Source organism: Otolemur garnettii, unplaced genomic scaffold (assembly GCF_000181295.1).
Source record: "Otolemur garnettii isolate 467f Iridium unplaced genomic scaffold, OtoGar3 scaffold00069, whole genome shotgun sequence".
Taxonomy (NCBI): Eukaryota; Metazoa; Chordata; class Mammalia; order Primates; family Galagidae; genus Otolemur; species Otolemur garnettii.
Window position 1 is genome coordinate 7319625 of NW_003852464.1, and position 24547 is coordinate 7344171.

Below are 24547 nucleotides of genomic sequence, written 5' to 3' on the forward strand. Positions count from 1 at the left end.
AAACCAGAAAAATTAGCTAGACATTGTGGTGGGCCACCTGTATTTCCAGCTACTCAGGAGGCTGAGGCAGGAGGATCACTTGAACCCAGGAGGTGGAGGTTGCTGTGAGCTAGGTTGACACCAAGGCACTCTACCCAGGGCAACAGAGAGAGACTGTCTCCAAAAAAAAAAAAAGAAATGCAGATTTGTATAAAATAAAAACAGAAGTCTCCTCTTCCTCAATCTTTCTTTAACAGTGAACGTAAAAACTGTTAAAAGCTTGGTGTGTAAGCTTTGAGACTTTTCCTGTGCCTATACAGTAATTCATACATACATCTAGTTACATATATATGTACATCTTTCTTTGCAAATATTCATTAAGCTATTGTAGATTCTGACTCTCAACTTATTTTTTTCTGCTGTACGACCTATTATGAATCTCTCCCTCCTGGCTGTCAGAAGTGCGTTCTTTCTCCTCTTTCCACACTAGTGCGTTCTACAGCTGGACCATTTTCCCCACCAGCTCTCCATTTTTAGACTCTTGGGCTGTTTCCAGTGGTTTTGCTACAACCAACAACATGGCACTGAACATCCTTGAACATTTCTCCCATTCGTCTGCTGGGATGATATTCGAATGATAAGACCCCTTTCCGTGAGGAGTCCGGGGATCTCACTTTGGATTTTCACTTTGCATAGTTGAAAGAAAAATTCCATACTACCCAACCGTTCACCACAGTCAGAATCTTCTCCGCTAGATTCAGCATGCACGGTAGCACTCAAAGTTGCAAAATAAATTCTACTGCTACTTACTGACATATTTGCTTTTAAATGCATGCTCATCTGAGATGCCCCTCTGTGCACAATCCCAGCCAATCAACATTAAAATTTTGTTAACAATTCGTCCCTGCCTCACCTGTTCTGTCAAATGCCTAACTATGACGAGTTTTGCCTAGGTACCCATGGACCAAAGCTTTGTGGGCACAGATGAGAGACTCAAACCAAATGAAGCTTCGGATGAAACACTTGCTCTGCTGACCCCTGGCACAGAACCCCAGAAATCATTAGCAGGAGCGCCCAGGTAGCTGAGAAGAGAAGCAAAATGAGAATCCTTCCCAAAGCTCAACTCCTTAGCAGATTGAAACACAGGCGGGTTGAAAGGACTCCCTTATTTCCTTTGTATGTTAAAATCCTAAGGTCTCCCCACGATATTACCAATCAGCATTTTCTCTGCACGCACACCCACAAAATCTAAACGATTTTCTGCACGAGTGACTATAATAAAAAAAAAAATATATAACAATGCTAAGGTCGAACTGCTTGTTTCACACATTGGTTAAACTTCGAATTCCAACTGTCACCCCAAATCAAAGGCATGATCTCGTGGGTGATATTGTGAGACTGGAGATTTTAAAGTCAGTTTAATGCAACTGTTAATTTCACCCATCTGGCTTAGCATATGCATTTTTTTTTTCCTAGTCAATCTGTAACTAAAAACATGCCTTGTTGATGGAGATTAATGGTATCATGAAGAAACAAACAAACAAAATAGAAGAGGAGCCACTTTCTAATTTTCTTTCTTTCTGCACCAAAAGCCAAGGAAGCAAAGCCATGGTCGGTCGTTAATTAACCCTCACTGCCTTTGGGGTAGCAGGGCATCGTTATTTTGCTCTTCTTTGTCTTCCCTACAATATATCGTGCAGTGGCCATTTGCGTGTTCACTGGTAGGAGAGCAAAAAATGAGAAGGGAGCCACTTCCTGAAGGCCCCGGGGCTGGCACCAGCGTCTGTTGGAGAATTCAGCCAGAGCCGAGCACCCTCCCTCCGTGAGAGCAGCCCAGACATCAACTAGGAAAGCCATTTTTAGTCTCAAAGCCCAAGAGGTGCAATGCATCCAAAGTGAGTAGAAGTTTGAAAGGGGAAAAAAAAGTAAAGGAGAAAATGTCATTTAACCATTAAAAGGACTGAGCTCAGCAAGTTTACTGGTTTAGAAAAAACACAATGCATTCCTCATTTGCATTGTGAGCTGGTGACCCTTGTCAGGCTCTGAGGGCTTAAAGAGCTGGCTTCTTTCTCTCCGAAGTAAACTATTTGTGCCTTTTTTTGGATAAATTTTCTGCTTTTATGTAAGTCCTTTCCTACCCTCCCTGCCTCTCTCCTTTCCTTCCTTCTTCCCTCCTTCCCTCTCTACGTCTCTGTCCTTGCAGGACTGTTATTCTCTGGGCAAAAAAAGCCACAGCCCGTTCTTTGCTTTCTTCTTCCTGCCGCTGTATATTATTTTAAAAGCTGTAATGTACACTTTAACAAAAACAAAACCAAAGATAGTGGTTCCTCAACAAACAACAGGAACCCAGCTCTTAAAAGGAAAGGTCTTCTGCTGTTATTATGTAACGTAATTGTATTTCGACCATTCCCATGTTTTGCATTTTAGGGTCTCCAAATGAACATTGCAATTGTTGGCAAGAAATAAGGTTAAAAACAAATAGAGTGTATTAGGGCAGCCGGGAGCCCCTTGGCCTATTTTGAGGAGACCCTCTTCCCCTGCACTCAGCACTCCGAGACCCGGGACAAGAGGCAGGCAGTGGCCTTGAGGGAACAACACAGATGGTGTCAGCCCTGGGAGGTGGGCCCAACCTTGGTCCTGGCCTCATCCCAGAGAACCGGGTGTTGGCAGAGCTGGGACTTCCTCTACTCAGGGGCAGGGCACTGATTCCTGTGAACGTGGTGGTGAGATGGGGGTTTGAAGGAGGGAGAGGAATGAACAGGTGTGGCCTGGGGCTGATGTCCCCAGGGGTATGCTGGCCAGCTCACTTGTCTGGTTCACCCGCCCCTCTCTGCCTTCGTGGCACCTGCTCAGAGCCTTTGTTTCCTTCCTCACCGTTTCCTTTCATAACCAACTCTCAGGCCTCTAGCCAGGCCTGCCGCTGCTGTTCCCACAGGCTCCCCCCAGCCCAGTCCCCATCACCAGTCTTCTCTGGATGTCAAAGCCTCTTTCAAAGGGTGTTTCAATTCAAACAGTTCAGTTTTGACAAGCAAGGTGTGACAGGAAAGTAAAGGAAGGCAATAGCCAGCACAACTCTTAAATAATGAAAAAATATGCATACTAAAACACCACCGTACCAGCAGCAGAAAAAGCCCAAATGCTAATGGGGCAATTTCTATGCTCTGGCAGGCGCCATTTTCCTAAAGAATTGGAGGTTCCCCAGGAAAAAGCACAGAGCTTGACCAATTAGATTGTCAGCCCCCAAAGTCCTGAACATGGGTTCTCGTTGTTAGATGCCACCCCAGAGCCTGGACAGTCCTGAACTCAGGGACAGAGCAACACAGGAGGATTCTCGTGCCACGCCAGGAAATCAGAAAGCAGAGCGGTGGCTCTGGAATGCCCGAGGCAAGAAGAGCACTTGGCCACATCTGCCTGCGCTGCAGCTGGGCGCCCGGAGCGGCCCTGCCGTCTTTAATTCAAAGGCACGCCAACTCTGGGAGGCAAGGAGCGGGTCCTGCTACGCATCAGAGCGGGAACAGCTGTGTCACTGGTCCACAGTTAACCAGCCTCCCTCCTCTGCACCCCTGGCACTTGGCGCAGATTGTGTGGGGGCTGGTTCACAATTTTCATTTGCATCCTAGCACAGGGGTAGGGTGTAGGCAACTCACGGTATGAGTTGGGTGAGCATGTCCCTTGGGGTTGTTTTACAGTCACCAGGATAGATAAGTAGATTACAGATAAAACAAAGCAAGAACAAGCCAGCCACATTTCTGGAATTCTTTTGTAACTAAGAGGCTGATCAGAAGGACTCTGGATACTTTTGCTGACAGTGGGAAGCTGGCAGACAGTGTCCTGGTAGACCCGAAACCAACCCCCCTTTTCAGAGGTGCTTCTAGAGACAGGACAGAGCTCCTGAGAGGATGCAGGCTGAGGAAGAGTGGGAGAAATGAGAAAAATTATAGGAGGAAAGGAGAATAAGCCCGAGAACCGTCTCAGTCTGGATGGGAGCCACGGCTTGTCCTGATCAGACCCTAAACTTGCGTCTCCTGGAAGTCAACTTCCTCATTCCTCCAGCGATTCAGCGAGCCAGCAGAAGTGTTTTGAGTACTAACAGTGAGGCCTCTTACTGCAAGTCTCTTGCATTGGATTTAATTATTTGACAAATACTCGTCAAGGTCAGGGTCCCCAAAGGAAACCTAGACACGGTTCCTGCCTTTGAGAACTTCTATGCCCCACCGTGGAATCCTAACACAGGAAGACAGTTGGCACAGACAAGCTATCTATGGGGCATGCAGGGAGGCACTGGGGAGGCAGGTGTCTGCCTGGCCAGATGGGAGGGATGACGTAGGAAGCTGTACTCAAGTTGGGACATAAAAGTTGTTTGCCAGTGGGCAAGGTATGGAGAGTACAGGGCACAAATGTGCCGTGTGAGGTCACACGGAAGAAAGATGATGCCCTCAGCAGCTAGCATATGCCCAGCACTGTGCAGGCACTGTCTAGAATGGAAGGCCTAAGTCGGATACTCCACTAACCTTCCACAAGTCTGCAACTGGGTGAGTAATAGAGACACTTATAGAATCTCACAGCTGGAGCTCACGGCAGAGTAAGACCAGCTCAATTCAGCTGAGCGAGCCCTCACATCCATCTGGTACCCTTCTGTCCCTGAAGCTCTTTCATAGATGTTACATCACTTTATAAAAGCTCTACGTTCTTAATTCAGACCAGACCAGACTTGCTCCAGCATATAAATCACTGCACAAAAATAAATTATAACTCATGGCATGATGGCTGCTGTCAAAAAAACTAGGAAGTAACAGCCATTGGCGCCTGTACTCTGGCACGTGGGGAAGTGGGAACCCTCGTTTGCACACCCTTGGTGGGAACACTCAATGGTGCGGCCACTATGGAAAGCAGAGTGGAGGTTCCTCTAAAAATTTGACACAGAATTATCACAGGACCCGGCAACTCTCCTTCTGAATACGCCATACATCCCAAAACATGGAGAGCAGAGCTATTTGTACACAGGTTTTCATAGCGGCATGATTCACAACAGCCAAGCTGAAGGCAGCCCCAGTGGACATCGATAGCCATGTGGATAAGTACAATGAAGAATGTACATATAATGGAAAGCTATTCAGCCTTAAAAAGAAAGGAAATTCTAACACATGCCACAACGTGGGTCTTGAGTACATCATGGTAAGTGAAATCAGCCTGTCACAGATAACTACTGTGTATGACACCACTTATATATATGAGATACCTAAAGCAGTCGGACTCATAGGAACAAAGAGTCGGATGGTGGTTTACAGGGTCTGGGGCTAGGGGGGAGCGGAAACTTGTTTTATGAGAACAGAGTTTCGGTTTTGCAGGATGAAGAAGTTCTGCCCGCCAAACTACAATGATGGCTGCAACCAAAACATGGTCAGGCATTGTGGCGGGCGCCTGTAGTCCCAGTTACTTGGGAGGCTGAGGCAGGAGACTCGCTTGAGCCCAGGAGTTGGAGGTTGCTGTGAGCGTGATGCCATGGCACTCTACCCAGGGGGATAGCTTGAGGCTCTGTCTCAAAAAAAAAAAAAAAAAAAGAAGAAGTTCTGGGGGTCTGTTGTAACACTACTGAACTGTACACTTGGAAATGGTGAAGGCAGCCAATTTCGTGTTATGTGTATTTTACCATGAATAAAAATTGTAAAAAAAAAAAAAAAAGTCATCATCCTTATAGAGTAGAAGTGTAAGTACCTGGCTCCTCTCTTTTGAAGAGGAAAAATACGACTGTTATTGAAACAAATTCAAGGTGGTGACCAGCGCTGACCTCACTGGACAGGAATGGACACTCTGTCTACGCTCCCACTTATTGTTAATGAAGCTGAAGCCTCCCGCTCGCTTTCTCGCTACCCTCCGCAACGTTCTCAGCTCTCCTTTGAAGTGTGTTGTTGGCTGAGACGGAGAGCAGATGATCCATCTGAAATCACACAACGCGGAGGGGAGAAACACTCCCAGGTCTGAAACTGGCACATGTAGCAGCTGGGAAGCCGAGTGTCGGCTGTACATGTGAGACGCTGCCAGGGAAAAAGATGACTCTCTCATGCAGAATCAGAAACTACAGGCTATCGTCTCTTATGCCATCACATCACCTTATGTGTTAAAAATCCCAGGGAAGGTAATTCCAGACATTAATTCCCTTTGGGAACTATGGGAGCTGATATTTCACATTTAGCCCGCATAACTCTCATTCAAAACGCAGCCATGTTTTTGCTCTGTCCTGGCTCACCGGGGACACTCAGTCGATGCTTGTTTGGTGAGTGGATGAATAAATAAACAGTTGTGAGTAACTTAAAGACATACTCAATGAGCTGACTTCCTTATCTGTGCTATTGCGCCTAATCGGTTTCCGGAGGGAAGAATTCCAAGTATCAAGGATCTGATACTAAGTCCATTCTCGTAGCTCAACTCAGATATGAAAAATGGAATATGATGAGGATGTTCTAATAAAGTCTATTAATCAACAGGACAGGACAGGTCAGGGCAGCAGCAGAAAATAGAATGCAAACATACTTCCTATTAACTGGAGTTGTCCGAAGCACGCCACAGCCGGGCTAGGGCCAGGCTGAACTTGGAAGAAAGGGCATTTGAGGAACCAAGAGCAACCATAACATCACACCCACCTTGCTGTGATTTTTTTCTATAAGAGACCAGAGTAAAGATATGCTGAAAACGTAAACTTATTTTTTACCATCAATTTACAAAATCAAGTCTTCTGCGTTTTTCTCAGCCTTGTTAGGGAACTGGGTACATTGTAAGACACCAATCTCTCTCCCAGTTAGCCGGAAGATGCTATTATAGCCCCAAGCAAGGGCACCATGCCAGGCAGAGATGAATTTGAATGAGCGTGCACCCAGCCTCGGCAGAAGGCTCCTTGATCCTTCCAGAGTAACCTAGAAAAACAGGTGCTGAAAGTAGCATGAGGGTTTGGGGGTGGTTCTAGAGATTCACCCACCCTTCTGCTCACCCTCCCTGCCTGCTCCTAGGCCCTCAAGGGAAAGGCTGGGAGAGGAGGAAGGCAGGTGCCCCTGTGCCCAAGGATGCTGAGGCTGTGGCGGCAGAGGAGGCTGGCAGGTGCAGCCCCTAGGGGTATGTTCCTTATCACTCTTCTATTTTGGCCCCAGAAGCACCTGACTGGCATTTTGGGCATGAGCAGTGGGTCATAAAGTGGGTCCCACTATTGATGGGGACCCCGGAAGCCCGACAGAGGTCAGTGGAACTCACTCGATGGCATTGGGATCTGACAGTTCCATGGCACTGATATCCAGGAAGCCTTAAGGTTCTGGGGCTCAAGATTTGGGGGTTTTTGTTTGTTTGTTTGTTTGTTTTGAGACAGAGCCTCTAGCTGTCCCGCTAGGTAGAGTGCTGTCGCATCACAGCTCACAGCAACCTCCAACTCCTGGGCTCAAGTGAGTCTCTTGCCTCAGCCTCCCAAGTAGCCTCCCAACGCTTGGCTATTTTTTTTTTTTTTTTTGGTTGCAGCCGTCATTGTTGTTTGGCGGGCCCAGGCTGGATTTGAACCTGCTACCTTAGGTGTATGTGGCTGGTGCCTTAGCCACTTGAGCCACAGGCGCCGAGCCATGATTTGGGTTTTTAATTAGATTCTGTTTCCAGGCCTCCCTGGAGAATAAAATAATTCTAAATTCTTAGAAACAAAACTTTGAGCTGTAACCATAACACGAAAACTTTCTCATTGAGAGTGCTTATTTAAAAACAAATGTTTTATGAAAATGATTCACTACTGTTCCCAATCAGCAAAACTATATTTCAGTATGATCAGAATTCTCACAAAGACACTTTTGGTGTGGCTGTGGTCTTGGCTCATTTAGTCTAAATTATCCAAGGTGCATTTCCCTGTCCAGTTTGCCTGTCTTAGGGGTCAGCATCATCCTCTCCCGGACAGCTGACAGCTGGAATTCTCTGCCCAGTGATAATGGCAGTAACATTGACACAGCAGGATTTCTCAACGGGGTGATTTGGTCTCCTTAGGGACGTTTGTCTATGTCTAGAGACATTTTTGGAGAGAAGGAGTATGGAGAAGGTACTATTGTGTGCTGCTCCTGTTCTAAGTATTTCAGATATATCAATTCACCAAGTCTAACACTAGGAGAGTGGTACCATTATCACTCCCATTTTGCAGATGAGGAAACTGAGGCTCAGAAAAATTAGGTAACTTGTCTATGATCAAGTGATTGTCCACGATCAACTGAGTAAGAAGTTAAAATTGGAGCCAGACTACCTGGTTCTGGAGGCCACACTGTCACACAACATGATGTGGCGTCCCAGCTCCTCGTCCTCTTGGTGCATACCCAGGTAAAACCAGAACTCTCCAGGATGGCATCTGAGCCCTAGTCAGACCCAACACTCTCCAGGGACCCTCCCGCCTCCCCAAGGTCACTTCATGTCATTCAACTCACTGAGCCATTCCCACTTCTCGGCCTCCACTCTGCCTGCTATACCCACCCCCGCCTAGATGATCTGCCAAACACTTACTGACCCTTCAAGAATCAGTCCCATGTCACCTCCTCTAGGAAGCCTCCCTGGAACACCTTGGCCCTCCAGGTAGAACTGACCGCCCCCTTCCTCGTGCCTCCACCATTCACGCACATGGCCTTTGTGAAAATATATCACTATTTCCTACTCAGGAGGCTGAGGCAAGAGAATCACCTAAGCCCAGGAGTTGGAGGTTGCTGTGAGCTGTGACACCACGGCACTCTACCAAGGGTGACAAAGTGAGACTCTGTCTCTAAAATATATATATATTTATATTAAATATAAATAAATATATACATACATATACATATATATCATATATTATATATTAAATATAAATAAATATATACATACATATACATATATATATATATCACTATTTCTCTTTAAGTTCAAGTTCACCCTCAAGGCCAGGAACTTATCTCTGAAGTCGAGCCAAGTATATATATATATATATATTATATAGCCAAGTATAAATATATATATATTATATATTAAATATAAATAAATATATACATACATATACATATATATATATATATCACTATTTCTCTTTAAGTTCAAGTTCACCCTCAAGGCCAGGAACTTATCTCTGAAGTCGAGCCAAGTAACTGAGTAGTCACATACTGAGCAGCAGAAGAATGAAGGTGAAATTCACCCCATGGCTGGGATTTTTCCTGGATAGGGTGGGAGCAGGTCATGATCTGCAAAGGGAATCTATAGTGCTGGATGTGGCTATTCTCAGAAAGTTCGTATACAAGGGGGAAGTCAGTTTCTGTAATGCTTCAACCCAAGGCCTGGTTCTATGCCCAGGTCACCACGGGCTGTCCCTCAGCGCTCAGACAGGTATCGTCACCCTCATCAGGTTCCTCGTAACCAGGCAGAATACGCTCCAGCTTCTCCTCTTTCTAGTGGGCCTGGGTGCAAGATCCTGCATAGCCCTGTGGTCTGCACGTAGTTACTAAGCAAAGTCAATCACAACGGATGTAAGGAGATGCTGGTAGGACTTGAGAAGTATTTGCAGGTTCCTGAGATGAGGCTTAATAAAGAGGCCTTCAAATCGGAGGTCTGCACGTAGTTACTAAGCAAAGTCAATCACAATGGATGTAAGGAGACGCTGGTAAGACTTGAGAAGTATTTGCAGGTTCCTGAGATGAGGCTTAATAAAGAGGCCTTCAAATCGGAGGTCTCAAGTTCAAATGTCTAAAGACCCAGGCAGGTCATACCATGAATGAAGTGGGCAGAGGGTTAGGAAACAGACAGGAGGGCCGTGGATGGACAGGGCTGTGCCTTTGCAGCACCTCCAGGATGGCTGGCACAGAGGAGCAAAGGCCCAGTGTTGCCAGATCTTTGGGGATTTCAAGGAAAGCCAGAACTCTGCACTTTCACATGAGCTGGAGATACTGGTAATTATTATTATGTTTTAGATACTCAAGAAGGTATGTCGGGGGCCAGCTCTGGCTGTTGGCTGTCCATTTGTGGCCTTGGCTTTAAATAAAGAATTGCATGAGCGATTCCTAAATTTAAGTTTTTGCATTTAGCTTTGGAAATGTGCACAGATATATTGAGATTTGTGGACATACAAGGGCAGAATTTAAATGTGAAATTAAGCTAGAACACTAGGGTTAAAAATAACTTGGAGGCATAAATCACCAAAGAGGGTGAGTGAGACAAGAGAGAACCACGGAGCCTGCACGCTAACCAGAGCCCAGAGCTGTGGCAAAGACTCAATTACCGGTCAGCAAATCCATCTCCAGCAAGGCCTGGAACAAGCTGGGGTGTTTGGCTTTCAGCTCCTTCTCCCAGGGGAAGGCTCTGCATGTCGAGGGTCCCCCATACTTGCGCTTGAAATCCAGGTAGGAATTGTGGAGGTGGCCTGCACAGGAGGGAAAAAGACAAGATATGACACCCCTTAGGAGAGAAAAGGCCGCGCCTCCCTAAAACCTTTCTTTAAGAGAAGCGAGAAGTAAGTGGCCAGACTTGACAGTTACTGGATATTGGTTTGGGCCCTTTAGGGATAGGAAATTGGCTACGATGCCTTTGCCCCAGGTCACAGATTCAAAGCCAAGTCTGAGGCAAATGTGCCAAAGTTGCTGCTGGCTGTCGAATAATTCCACAGAATGAGCAGCTGGCCTCTGCCTGGTCCCCAGGAGGCCACTATCTAGGCCATTTGGTTGGCATGTGTGTTGAGGAGCAAAGTAAAAGGACCCCCAGGGAGGCGAGGCAGCAGGGGATGTTAGCAAAGTCTTCCTGGGGTCACCAAACAGATCAGCATGCCAGGCTGGCCTTCCCACCCAGGCCATCTCTCCTGATAGCATGAAAGTTATCCAGATCGGTTTCTTTCCTGTTTGGGATATTATTGTTTCTACATATCTTCCCCCTCCTCTGACAGCATCATAATTTCTGGATGATTCAGCGGTGAGAGCAGCAGCTGGGGACCAGCACGGCCTGTTCTTAAATCAAATTGCACAAGCTCTGCTTTCCCATGCTCACCTATCACCACCGCTCAAGGCTACCTGGGACCATTTTACGTGAACCCTATTGGACCGGGGCATGTTTGAGACGCATCCATCCCTCCACGGGGCCTGGAACGGGAAGTTCCGCTCTGGAGACAGAGAGACATATGGGCAAGACTGAAATACACAATTCGCTTTTGCTGATGGCAAAGGCCCCACAGGAATTTCTCTTCCAGAAGGAACATATGTGAATAACTTCCGTGCCCTATATCAAACAACCAAGATCTGTAGCACAGAGAGGCTCATGAGGGCTAGATCCAAGCTGGAACATGGGAAGGCCAGACAGGACCACGTTTTGTGGCTGCTAAACACCTTATATGAGTAAAAGGATGTCCCTGCAAATATGAGCACACACGATCACAGTCTATTTCGAATTCATCCCTTCTGTTGAAAATTACCCGTGTCTTCCAGCATGAGTCAATTCCAAGGATTTAAAAAAAATCAAACCAAGCCCCAAACAACAGAGTCATTGTTCAACATTTCTGAAAGCTAATATTCAGGTATTAATGATCCAAGACAAAAGTGCACCCATGGGGAAACATTTCTAATGATTAATTTCCTCTCCAATTCATTTTTATTTTCTTAGGCTGGTCTTATGGACGGGAATAATGCCACGCGAGGTGCAAAATGCCCCCTTTCATTTGTATTCTTAAACCAGATCTTTATGGGTGAAGCTATGAGACATGTTTTAGTTCTTCTGGGCTGTCAGTGGTCTTTTTGGAATCCAGGTACATGCATACTTTCACTCGTATCCATCTTCCGAGGGCTCAAGGTCATACTCGTCCCCATTGGTATCTGAGCCAAGTCACGTATGTTCAATTTTAATCTCCTTAGGGAGAAGTCGAATATGTGTACAAATGCTCGGCGCTTCCAAGGGCTCTTCTGTGGGTCAACACTTACATGCCTCTTGCCTCTGGTCCGCGTCCTGTGCCACGGAGGAGTACACAGATATAATTTCTTGCACTTCAGCACACCTTTCATAATATAACTTGATCTGTTCAGCAAGCTGAGACTCAAGGAGGGGATTAAAAATCTAGAAGAAGGCAAGAAAGTTGAATGAACAACACCTGTCGTGAAATACCCACCCACGCATACAAGGATGTGCTCAAGCTGACTCCATTCTCCAGGTGGCTTGCTTATACATATTGTATGATGCCACAGCACTCTACCCAGGGCAACAGAGGGAGACTCTGTCTCTAAAAAACCAAACAAAAACAAAAATGGGTTGGAACCTACTAGAGGGTTGTTCAATTATTTCAGGAGGTGGTAACCAGCTGAGTGTTGGTGGTGACTTTTGTTTTTATAAAGTAGAACACAAAATGTCGGAGTGCATTGAACAAAGCAAGGGTTGCATTCATAGTATAATTTCTGTTTCAGTTTTTGTGTGTGAATATATATGTATACACACACAAAGAGGGTGCCCAAAAAGGTATTCACATTTTAAAAAAGGGAAAAACGGTATTAAATTTGTAATACGTTGACTTCTGCAATTACAAGAGGCGCTCAGTGTGACGTGTGTTTGTCTTTTGTTCTCGGTATATATTATGACCATTTTAATCCAGTTTTTTCATTTCTTAAAATGTGTTCACTTTTTTGGCACCCCAGCGTGTATGTATGTGTGTGTGTATGTATGCATATGTATATGTATGTTTTGTTCATGGTATTAAATAAACTTCTAATTCTGGACTACCTTCCAAAACAATGTTTAAAGCTATCCTCTTAATCCATCTTGCTGGACACAGCACCAGCCCGGAGCCTGGCACATAGTAGGGACTCCCTAAGGATTTGTTGAACAAATGGGAACATGAATGTCATTTTTCTCTTCTCATAGAAGTCTCTCAACAGAGGCTCTAAGATGTCACCCATGGACCGTAGGCCTCCTCATTTTTCCTACTTATGGCTTTGCCAATCACCCTTGTTCTTCCCAGAATAAACCCCACGGGATCATGAGAATGTTCCTCTCTCGGGTGTCAGTGGGGGTCAGCCCAGGGGACACCTGCTATGAGGGCTCCCTCCTGGGAAAACAGCCCTCTCCCCCTCCAGTCCATCAGGGGCTGGCCTGGAGAGCTGGATGCACCCATTCAGGGGAGGGTGTGGGATTGGGAACCACTGTGCGGTAGATTCGGCTCTGAATACAAAGCCCTCTTCCATCTGTAAAAACACTGCCAGCCCGCCCCGGTGTGAGCCTGTGCTTCTGAAGAGAGCAGCCAACGGAACCAAGATTTTAATTTGTTACAGCATCTCCTCCTCTGATACTTTAAATAATAGCATACAAGAGGAGCTTTACCAAATAACTAAGACTCTCTTTCATTAGCTTAATCACTGGATAGGCAACAGCCTGATAAAAATCTACTCCATAATTAAGCTAGTAGTTATTAAAACAGAGGAAGTAAATGATTTCCATTTTATGAGCACTAAACCAACCAAACCTGAACAGAAATGAACGATTGCATTTGCTGGGGTGGGGGAGCCTCCATGTCAATTACATTTGCTGACAGAGGTGATGCCCAGAGCAGCATGGGTAAATCTCCCGTTGGGGCTGGGTTCTACACCCCAGAGCCACAAACCCATCACCCATGGGTGCTGCAAACTTCCTGATCCCTTGGACTCACCTGGGCAGGGTGCAGACTGCGGAGGCGGTAGTACTTCAGGGGTCCGAAAAACCCTTCGATGCCAGCCACGTACCTGCTCCCTCCAATAATGAAGTACCCAGCTGTGTCGTTGTAATGGAAATCTTCCCGGAAGCTAGGGAAGAGCACAAAGGCTTAAGACAGCTGGGCTGGAACTAGATTATTTTCAAAGAGACCCTTTCATCGACCCTCCTAGACATAACCCAAATTGCCCCCAACCCTTCACTCTGGGTTTTAGCAGATGGGACCAGTGTGGGGTCAGGTGGACTTGGACTTGGGTGGGGACCCCAAGTCTGCTGTCTTCCAGCTGTGGGACCTCGGCCCCCTCATTTAACATCTCCGAGACGGTTTTCTCATTTTTTTCACTTGTTCTTCACCTATGGGATTGTGAAAAGGATTAAGTGAAGTGAAAGACGTGAGGCATCCACCAGAGTGCTCGGCCCAAAGTAAATACTCAGTCCACACTGACCATCGATATTGGTGAGACTCTTTGCGATCAATGGGGTTCTAATGGGAATCATCGGTTTTAATTGGAAATATTCTAAACTAAAAGAAAAAAAAAACTGGTCGTGTGAATAGAAGGTGGCTGTGGGCATCCCTAAACACGGGGACAGTCAGATGATAACTGAGTTAAAACTAACTTAAGCGGCTCCAACAAAGTCAGGGGGCGGGCTTGACCAAGAGCAAGAAGTCAGCACAAGTGGCATGTCACAGGTCCACTCCATATTCTCCTAAAGGGCTCTCAGGGGTGTCCAACCTGCAGCCCGTGGGCTGAATACAGATTACGTGGGGACCGTTTTGCTTTACTTGTCTGCGGTGGTGGAGATCACAGAAAATGGAATGTGCTGTTTCTTATCTGCTCATCGGTTTTCATTAGTGTTTGTGTGTGTGTGTGGCCCAGAGAAGCCAAAAGGTTGGACATCCCTGGAAGCATCAGGAAGGAAATGGGAGGAAAAAACGGGATGGCGTGTATAAAATGCACGAAGCTGCTCCTTGCAGCACTGTTTTATTCACCACAAACTGGCAACCCCCAGGCATCTGTCTGTGAGAACTGGCCCACCCGTCCAATGAGGCCTGGAGCTTTGCTTTTTTTTTTTTAACTATGCAGCTTTAAAAGGGGGCCTGCAGACCGCTCCAAATAAAAGCACAGAAGATAGAGTATTCCTTTTATCTAAGAAAGAGGAAACTGGATGTTTTTTGTATTTACATAAAGAAACTCTGGAAGGATAACAAGAGACTAATAGAAGTATTTCTTCTGGGGGTAGAGGATGGGATGGGGTGCATGGGGACAGCGTTGGACGTAAAACATTTAACTGTGTTTTCATGTAATTTTGACTTTCGAAACCACGTGCCTTTATTGCCTATTTAAAAACTAAAATAGGAATGGGGGAACCAAGTGTGATCAGAACATATGTGGACAGCAGGGTGTGGGGGGTCAGATGGGAAGCCAGGCAGAAAGGAGAGAGCTGGAGAGTGCAGAGGGCAGATGGAAGCGTAAGGAAAGAAGAAAAAAAAGAGTCAGGCTGGCGGCCAGGGGCCCAGGGAGCTGAGGCAGCAAAGGGCCAGGGTGACATGGCTGGGGACACAGTGAGCTACCCACAGTGGGACCAGGAAAGCCAGGCAGCCCAGGGGCATTCCAGCACAGCGGAGGGACTGCCTGCTAGCAAAGAACCCACCCCTAGCAGGTGCGCCTGGCCAGGAGGGAAACACCAAAGGAGAAGGACTGGGCACGAATGGCGGCAGGAGGGCAGGAAGGCAGGGAGCCAGCTCCCCACAGATGCATCTAACACGGAAAAGAAGAGCTCCACCTCCTGACGGTTTTCTTTTCAGAATCTCAGCCTTGAAGGACTCAAAGAACGATGGTCTCTTCCTTTTCCTTCAGGAGAGGCCACACGGTTCTCCACAGAATCCAAGATTCTGTCTTTCAAGACCTTGGAAAGACATGAAAGTTCCGACAACCCTCAAGAGAGACACCTGTCGCAGATGGAGACTTTGCAACATGCCTCAGAAGAGGGTCTTAACCCACTGGCCTAACTCGCCAGCTTCCCCAACAGTCCCACTCCTGGAAAACTTACTAACTGCTGCCTATGACACTGATGCTTGTTGCCTGGGGGCTATTCTCTGGAGCCGGAGTCTCATCAGTTTAAAAATGGAAATAGCCATAGTACCTACCTATATGGTGGCTGTGAAGATCAAATAAGCTAATGGTACAAGCAAAGCGTATGGGATTATGCTGGGCACATAACAGGCGTCATTACTGCTAGTTCAGTTCTTGTTACTACTGACCTAGTCCACCACTGGGCTTCCGCCCTCCAGCGTTTGAGCTGCATGCTTAGGAAGGGAAGATATGCTTATTCTCACACCCTCAACACCAATGGCGTGGTTGGTGTAACCATGCTATTTACATCAATCTATAATCCAATAAACTACGAGTAGGGGGCAAAGAGTTGTTCTTTCCATAGAAACTAAGTTGGCTATTTCAGACAGACTCAGCAAAGAGAGGTTATAAAAAAAAAATCAGAGAATGAAGACAACTATAAAAAATTGGGAAAAGAAATTGAGGAAATCTGGATGGCTTTGGGGCTCTGATCGTTTCCTAAATGTCTATGTTTTCTTTTCCTTTGGGAAAAAACAGAAATTGGACGTGGTGTACATGAGAAAGACCACAGGGAGCTCCAAATGTGCAGATCTACACTCCAAGGAAAGCCCTGTCTCTGGAAAGATGGGCCAATACATGTACACTTACATGTATTTTTTAATTACTTAAGGTAAGTGGCTGGACAAAATAACTCACGTCTGTAATCCCAGCACTTTGGGAGGCCAAGGTGCGAGGATCACTTGAGGCCAGGAGTTCAAGACCAACCTGGGCAACATAGTGCAAGATCCCATATTTATAAAAAAATTTAAAAAATAATGATAATTAGCTGGGCTTAATGGCACATGCCTATAGTCCCAGCTACTTGGGAGGCTGTGGTGGGAGGATTGATTGAGCCCAGGAGTTCAAGGCTGCAGTAAGCTATCATCAGGCAGCCCACTGCATTCCAGCCTGGGTGACAGAGAGAGACTGCACCTCAAAAGAAAAGAAAAAACTGTTTAAAAAATGTTTAAGGGCTTAAGGACAGTGTCTTATATTTATGAATCCCTGCTTTAGCAGAGGTTTTCAGCTGGTAACAAATTCCTTGGTCCCGATGGCCCTGGACTGTAATCTGTAAGCTGTCATTACTATCAACCAACAGGAGATTAGTCCAGCTTGGTCTCCAACAACATCGGTGGGTCTGCATTTTTCTTCTCTAAAATGCTCAGTGTCTGCACAAAGACTGCAAGAGATTCCTTGTACCGAGCACTGTTTGATGGCCATCAATTTCACTGACATAAAAGCTGAGCTGGATTCTCCAAAGCCCAAGCCAGTCCCTTTTGAAAATCTCAAAAACGACACCCTGGCAAATGATCTTTACTCTGATCTGGACATAGGAGGGTGCCCTGGTTTATTAATACAGAGCACCAGCAGCCCGAAAGAATCACTCTTTTCATTCAATAGGCCTCAATTCAGAATTAGGAGACAGCAGCTTGAGGTTTCTTTGGTAGAAGAACTTAGAGCAGTGATTTTTACCTGGTGTGCCATAGCACGCTGGTATTCTGTGAGAGGGTCCTAGGTGTGCCTCAAACATTTTTAAAAATTATTAATTCAATTATTATTATTTTTAGAGACAGAGTCATACTTTGTCACCCTCAGTAGAGTGCCGTGGTGTCATAGCTCACAGCAACCTCCAGCTCTTGGGCTTAGGTGATTCTCTTGCCTCATCCTCCCAAGTAACTGGGCCTACAGGTGCCCACCACAATGTCCGGCTATTTTTTTTGTTGCAGTTTGGCCAGGGCAGGGTTTGAACCCACCAACCTCGGGATATGGGGCCGGCACCCTACTTACTGAGCCACAGGCGCCGCCCTAATTAAATTATTTTTTAAAGAAGTTCAAAGCACAGTTAAGTAATTTTTTTTACTCTTCTTTTTTTTTTGATCCACATAATTTAAGTGTGCTGTGGAAGTTTAACTATAAGTTCAAGTGTGCCATGAGATTAAAATAGGTTGAGAACCACTAACTTACAGCTTCAAATTAGCTGCCCCTATCCCTCTTATAGTAATTGTCATCTTACGTGTCTCTTCCTCGGTACCTGCTCTAAATTCTGACCTCTTTGTCCTGTTCTCAAGCCACCCTATTCATTTGCTTCCTAGCCCTCACCACAACCTGTCGTTTTAAATTTATCTGTGAATTTACTTATTTAATCTCTGTCTCCCCCTCTAGATTCCTTAGCTCCATGAAGGAAGGAAATGCATTCTTTTTGTTCATTGTTTCATTCCAAGAGTCAAGCGCTGTGTACGGCGTGTGATAGGTGCTCAATACATGTATGTTAGGTGAGTGAATGAATGAATGAATTTAGGACTGGAGGGGCTTGACGTCACTGCCTGTCACCGAGTGTTAGTGACAGCCCCTCGCTTGAGCACAGCACTATAATTCTGAGCGCTAATTTTGCTCTTCCTGCACCACGTTGTGGCATAGCAGACATCACTATGTTTGCTAGAACAAACAGGGAGTTTGAAGAGGCTTTCCCTGGGACACCTGTGATCAGAAAAGGGGAAATATTTGATGTTTTGCTCACTGGCTTGGTCCACTCTACAAATGGGGTTCCCGGGCAGGGATGAGATTCCAAATACTGAACAATGGGAACCCAAGGGAGGGTAATGGACAATCCCCCTAGCTTGGGCTTGGCTCTACCTCTGGTTGTTCTGCTGATGGAGGGTGGGGGTTCCAGGGTGGAGGTGGTGGGGAGAAGCACCCCAGGTCTGGACACTGCCACTCTTACTAGGTAAGGGATCATTTCAATGCTTGAACTGGAATGTCAAAATAGATTGTACCCCCCAATCAGTCCTCATCCCTAGAACCTTATGGGCTCATATGAAACCTGTCTTAAAATTGCTGTATTTTGTTCATCATGGGTTCTTTTCATTCACTGCAGTTTTTGAATTAACATCATATTAAGATATTATTTATCATGGTTACTGTTGTGTTGAATTGTGCCCTGCCCCCACTTCTCAGATTCATATGATGATGTCTGAACACCCAGGACCTCAGATTGTAACCTTATTTGGAAATAGGGTCGTTGCAGATGTGATTAGTTAAGACGAGGTCATACTGGAGTGGGGTGACCACTGATCCAATGGGTCTGGTATCTTTATGAAAAGGGGAAATTTGGACATAGACACAGAGGGACAAGGTTACGTGAAGATTGGAATTATGTCGCCACAAGCCATAGAGACAGAAACTGGAAGAGAGGCCTGGGACAGAGCCTTCCTGCCACCTTCAGGGAAAACGGCCCTGCCCAGACCATGACCGGACCTCCAGCTTCTAAAACTGAGACCATACATTTCTGTTGTTCAAGCCACTCGGTTTTGGTGCTTGGTCCCAGCACCCCAGCTAACGAATGTGACCCCTGAGCTTTCTGGCAGCCTCTTAAGTTTTAGGCTCGAGATTCCCCCCTCATTATTGATCCAGCCCAGATCACAGTGTGACCACTCCGTCTGCTATTCACTCAGGTTGGCCTCTAAATCTCTTCCATTAAAGAAGAATAGAAGCCCTTACACAGAAAACAGAAAGGAGACTGTGAAATTCAGTCAGCTGTCAACGATGTCCTAGGGTTGGGTGTGGGTGTCGGGGAAGAACGAGGAAGTGGCCACGTTAGACTTCACATCCTGAAACAAAAGCCCTAATGTCTGGAGCCCAGCTCACAGAATCATGGCCAGAAGAGATTCTCAAAGGACCCACAGATCATCTGTTTCTGCCAAAAGACCTCTGGAACCTTGCCATTCTTGATCTTTGCAGAGAAGATTCTATGGGCCCCTATTACATAATAAAACTCCCATGTGTTGAACACTTTCCGGTGGTCCACATCCACCTAGAGACTTTTTTTTTTTTGAGACAAGAGTCTCACTTTGTCACCTTGACTAGAGTGCCATGCGGTCATAGTTCACAGCAACCTCCAACGCCTGGGCTTAAGAGATTCTCTTGCCTCAGCCTCTTGAGTAGCTGGGACTACAGGTGCCCGCCACAACGCCTGGCTAGTTTTTAGAGATTGGGGGTCTTGGTCTTGCTCAGGCTGGTCCTGAACTCCCGAGCTCAAGCAATCTGCCCATCTCAGGGATTCACCTGGAGACTTTTTCTTTGCCCTCAGCCCTTAGCCTTTGTGTTTCAGAGTAGCTATCAAGCCACTCCACACCTTGCTTTGTAAAAATGCTAAGTGATAATGCGTCCCTAGCTTCTCTGTAAAACTCTCATCCCTTTCACCCAGCCACAAAAGTAAGAATTGTTCTATGTGCCCAGAGCCTAAAAGAAATCTGTTTGACTTAAATGAAAACAGGAATGGTTAAAAAAAAAATTAAAGTGTATATCCCTCTATTCCTGTCTCTGTCTCTCTTTGCTCTCCTTTCTTTAATAATCAGTTTCCAAGAGAATTTTGGTTGCATGGAACGCTGCTCACCTGGAGCCTGTTGGGAAGGCAGCGTTCTGCTTGCTGCCTTGAAATGAGCAAGGACTGGAGAAGTGGCCGGGGGCAGTGGCTCACGTCTGTAATCTCACCACTGTGGGAGGCCGACGTGGGGAGAAACGCTTGAGCTCCAAAGTTTGAGACGAGCCTGAGCATGAATGAGACCCTGTTTCTACTAAAAATAGAAAACATAGCTGGGTGTTGGGGTGGGTGCCTGTAGTCCCAGCTACTCAGGAGGCTGAGGCAAGAGTTTAAGGTTGCTGCGAGGTATGACGACACCATAGCACTCTACCCAGAGTTACAGAGTAAGACTCTGTCTAAAAAAAAAAAGACTGGAGAAATGATCCATGCCCCCCCAACCCAGATGATGTGTCCCGCAGTCCTGGTACCATTTTTAAAATTATACATACAAAACTGATCTGTATGCTTATTTTTATTTTTTATTTTTGTTAGCAAGTTCCTCTTTATTTTTTATTTCAGGTTAATATGAGGGTACACACGATTAGGTCACATTATTTGTGGTTATAAAGTAAAGCCCAAAGTCTGAGCCGTACTTGAGTCCCTCACCCTGGAAGTATGTCATATACTCCTACTTGTTGTCTTTTTTGAGACAGTCTCACTTTGTTGCCCTTGGTAGAGTGCCATGGCGTCACAGCTCACAGCAACCTCAAACTCTTGGGCTCAAGCAATTCCCTTGCCTCAGCCTCCCAAGTAGCTGGGATTATAGGCATCTGCCACAATGCCCTGCTATTTTTAGAGGCAGGATCTCACTCTGGCTCAGGCTGGTCCCGAACCTGTGAGCTCAGGGCAATCCACCTGCCTCAGCCTCCCAGAATGCTGGGATTAGGGGTATACTTATTTTTATATACTTATACTTATTTTTAAATATTCAATTACAGATGCCCCTTGACATACGATGGGGTTATGTCCTCACAAAACCAACATAAGTTGAACACATCATTAAGTTGAAAATGCATTTCATACCTCAATAAAGCCAACATATAAAAAAAAATCTTAAACCATCTTAAGTTGGGGACCATCTGCAAACCTCTACTGTCTAACTATGACAGGGCATCCCACATCTTAATGAAGTTTGCCCTGCAGTTCTGACTCTATAAAACCTGCTATTATATGTGTGGATATAGGAGCAAATTGAAGAAATTACAAAACACAAGGCAAGAAATTGACTCAATGCTCAATATCTATGACTCTTGTAGAGAATTGTTATATAAGGATGACAAGTGACACCAATATCAATAGTTGTATACATTTCAAATCTAGATTATAAACATAAATATGAAGGCTGTCTGCTTTTATGTTTTATACTAGACCAGAGGTACCAACCATCCTCAATAAGCAACATTAATACTTTGATTTATTTTTTAGAATCCTTCATAGAAGATAATTTTCAAAGAAAATGAATTATAAAGTGCCATGAAAGGAAGAATTTACAATGAGATCTGGGGAGAGGACTAGTTTTTCTTGCTTAGAAAAAAAAAGCTTGCAGGGGAAACCGAGAGAGTTCCTGCATGGTAAAAAAAAAAAAAAAAAAATGTACAAAGACTAGCTAGAGGGCAGAGAACAGTCCATGCTTGCAAAAGCTGAATGAAGAGATATGGAATAACATTGGGATTAAAGACTAAAGTATGAAATTCCTTAACCCTTGCCCAGCCAGATTTTGAAGAAAAAAAAAAATCACACTTACCTAATGGTCTGATCACGGTAGCTTCTCAAATCCTGCCCAATGCTAGCAGTTACTACTATCTAGATGGGAGAGATAGCTAAGAATCAGTTATGCCTCAATTATGATCAATAGAGTCTTGGTCTAAATGACTCATCACATATGCTGGAGAGCCTTTTACCTGATCAGTTTCGGCAGAAATACAATTAACAGCTTACTAGCCCTGTGCATGTTTTTAAGACTTAATATATTTACTTCCTCAAATGACTTGAGGCAGCTAAAAATATCTACAGTGCAGTTTCTGCCAGTGGGTTTCAGATACCTCCAAACTCCAAGCTGAAGTTTTGTTTGATCTCTTTGTCTTTAAAAGCATGCTGCCTAGAAAAACAAGGCAATGTGTGTGATACTACAAGGAGTTTTTGAAATCTTCCTCTGATTCCTTGAGAGCCTTTGGGGGAAAGCAAGCTGGGGCTGCATGTCCTCCACACACCGCTGTTGCTATCTCCCCTTCCCTGACAGGCTTTGGTCGTGAAAGTCTCACCTGGTTTCTTTTTTGGGTCTTGGGCTCCAACATAAGCCTGTGAACTTACGGGGCCAATTATCTTCCCCGGTGCTACCACAGTACCAGGGCATAGGAAACGTGTGCTGGGCCCACCTAGATTCTCAATGACAGAGCTACAACACTGTATCAATGAAAAACTGACTAACCCATCAGAACCAACCCGATTCAGCCATACAACTTGTTGCTTCAGAAAAGAGAATGACTCAAGCCACTTGTTTCCCTGAACTAACCATTTGCTTTAAGTCATTTGTCCTCTTCGGTCAAAGCAATGAGCATGGCAGTCCCACTGCCAAGGTGGACTGGGGGCAGAAAGCATCGCTTGGACCCTGCATGTATTATAGGGAGACCAGATGCAACAGAAAGAAGGAAAAATGGGCTAAAGTCTACATAGTCTCTTTCTCCTACCCATTTAGACTTTCTAATTCTCTCCCCTTTACCCTACCGGGCACCCTGCCATTCAATTCACCTTTCTCATTAGAGGACCACTTCTACTCTTCTTCAGCTCAGAAGTCTTCCAGGATGTGCTATTGCCTTACAAGTTGAAGTCCAAATCCTGTGATTTTCAAGATCCTCCCCATTCTAGCACTAAAGACAGACCTGTTTTCTTGTATTCGTTTTCCACAGTCTGCCAATTTCCTACTTCAGTCAAACTGGTCTATCGGCTGACTCCCACTAAGGTGTGAAAATGCCCCCTCTCCTTTCTTCTCCATCCAAATTCTGCCCCAACGTAGAGACCTGTCCATGAAACGTTCCCTGAGCATCCCAGCATGAAGTGCTGTCTCCCCTCTGGGAATCTATCTGAATCATTTAGCAATGAAGCTCGCCTGGTGACACCCCTTCACCTGGGTAATGTTACTTCCATAAATAGCCTGTGAGTGACTTGAGCAAAGTGCCCTGCATCCAGCAGGTGCAAAATGAGATCTGTGGATTTCCTCTGATGATTTGCTATCTGTCTCAGGATGCAGAGCACGGAGCTCCTCCTTAGGAGGGAGCAGCAAGTTAGAACCCCAACAGAACCCTCACCCAGATAGGAAGCGGAAACGTGGACCACAGCTCTGTCCTCTAACCTCTTTAAGAAAACAGACATTCCAAAAAATCCCAGCTAACATTTTACAGACTCTTCTCAGGGAGGCGACAAGAACTGACCTGATTTCTTTTCTCTTTGGAGAAAGGGAAACATGACGAACCTACACACCCGGGGAAGACTGTGTATCATTTAATGCACAAGGCAAACAAAACACCTCTTCCCGTTTTGTTACAGAAACATCACAAATCAATAAGAAAAGCTGATGAGAAAATCAAGTAACCAGAAAAAGGTAGCACACTGGCACCGCGGATATTGAGAAAATGGAATTGTCTTCAATTATAACAGCAGATTTGCCATAATCCGTAAAATTGGTACTGGGAGAGTTTGAAACAGTTATGAGCAATGCTTTATAGCACAAAGTGGCTAAAAAACCTCCACCCCACTGGGATTATCACGTATGTTTGTTAGCTGTTATGGGTTTATTTAATGCCAAACATAAAGCAATTATTTCAACTGCCAAAAACAGTCAAACCATTTCTTGGCTGAACTAACCAATAAATTTCCTTTTTTTAAAAAAAAAAAACCAAAATAGTTGCAGATCTGATAACATTACACAAACATGGCCAAGGCTGTTTGAACATTTATCTCCACAAAGCCTGTCTTCCCTAGGGGGAAAGGACTGAATCGCTCAGATCGCTGCGGCTATAGATCTGCCTATACTCTTTACTCATTCACAATATCATCGAAAGAAGCACTTTAAAAGTTAATTAAATGGAATGGGATTCTTATGATTTAAACTCCCATCTATAAAAGTTTGATTTAGCAAGTGTGTAGTTGTAATGAGTCTATCATTTACCGCAAATTTGCTTTTGCAGATTTGGTTGCTCCCTGGCTTTATAGCAATGCTTAACTTTCAGGGAAAATGCTTGTATGGTTGGTGACGGAGCGTGCGTACAGATACCTGGCCTCCAGTAAAAGAGACATCCAGTCGAAACCACTCCTTCAGAGGTACGGTGAATTTAGTTTTTACAGCGAGGTCTTCTCCTTTGACAAGATGCATTTGAATATGCAAATGGCCTAAAAGGAAAATTAAGACTCATGAACA

The 24547-nt window shown here is 45.3% G+C and overlaps 1 protein-coding gene across 1 annotated transcript in view; it reads right to left on the bottom strand.

Annotated features, from left to right (window-relative positions):
- The window catches only part of SEL1L3 (SEL1L family member 3), a 104965-nt gene that overhangs the window by 52971 nt on the left and 27447 nt on the right, over positions 1-24547 (bottom strand). The window contains exons 5-9 of the mRNA XM_023515335.1: positions 24404-24519; positions 21878-21936; positions 13619-13751; positions 11907-12039; positions 10226-10366 (exon numbers count right to left, since the gene is read on the bottom strand). Coding sequence (XP_023371103.1) covers positions 10226-10366; positions 11907-12039; positions 13619-13751; positions 21878-21936; positions 24404-24519 — 582 coding nt within the window. The remainder of the gene's footprint in view (positions 1-10225; positions 10367-11906; positions 12040-13618; positions 13752-21877; positions 21937-24403; positions 24520-24547) is intronic.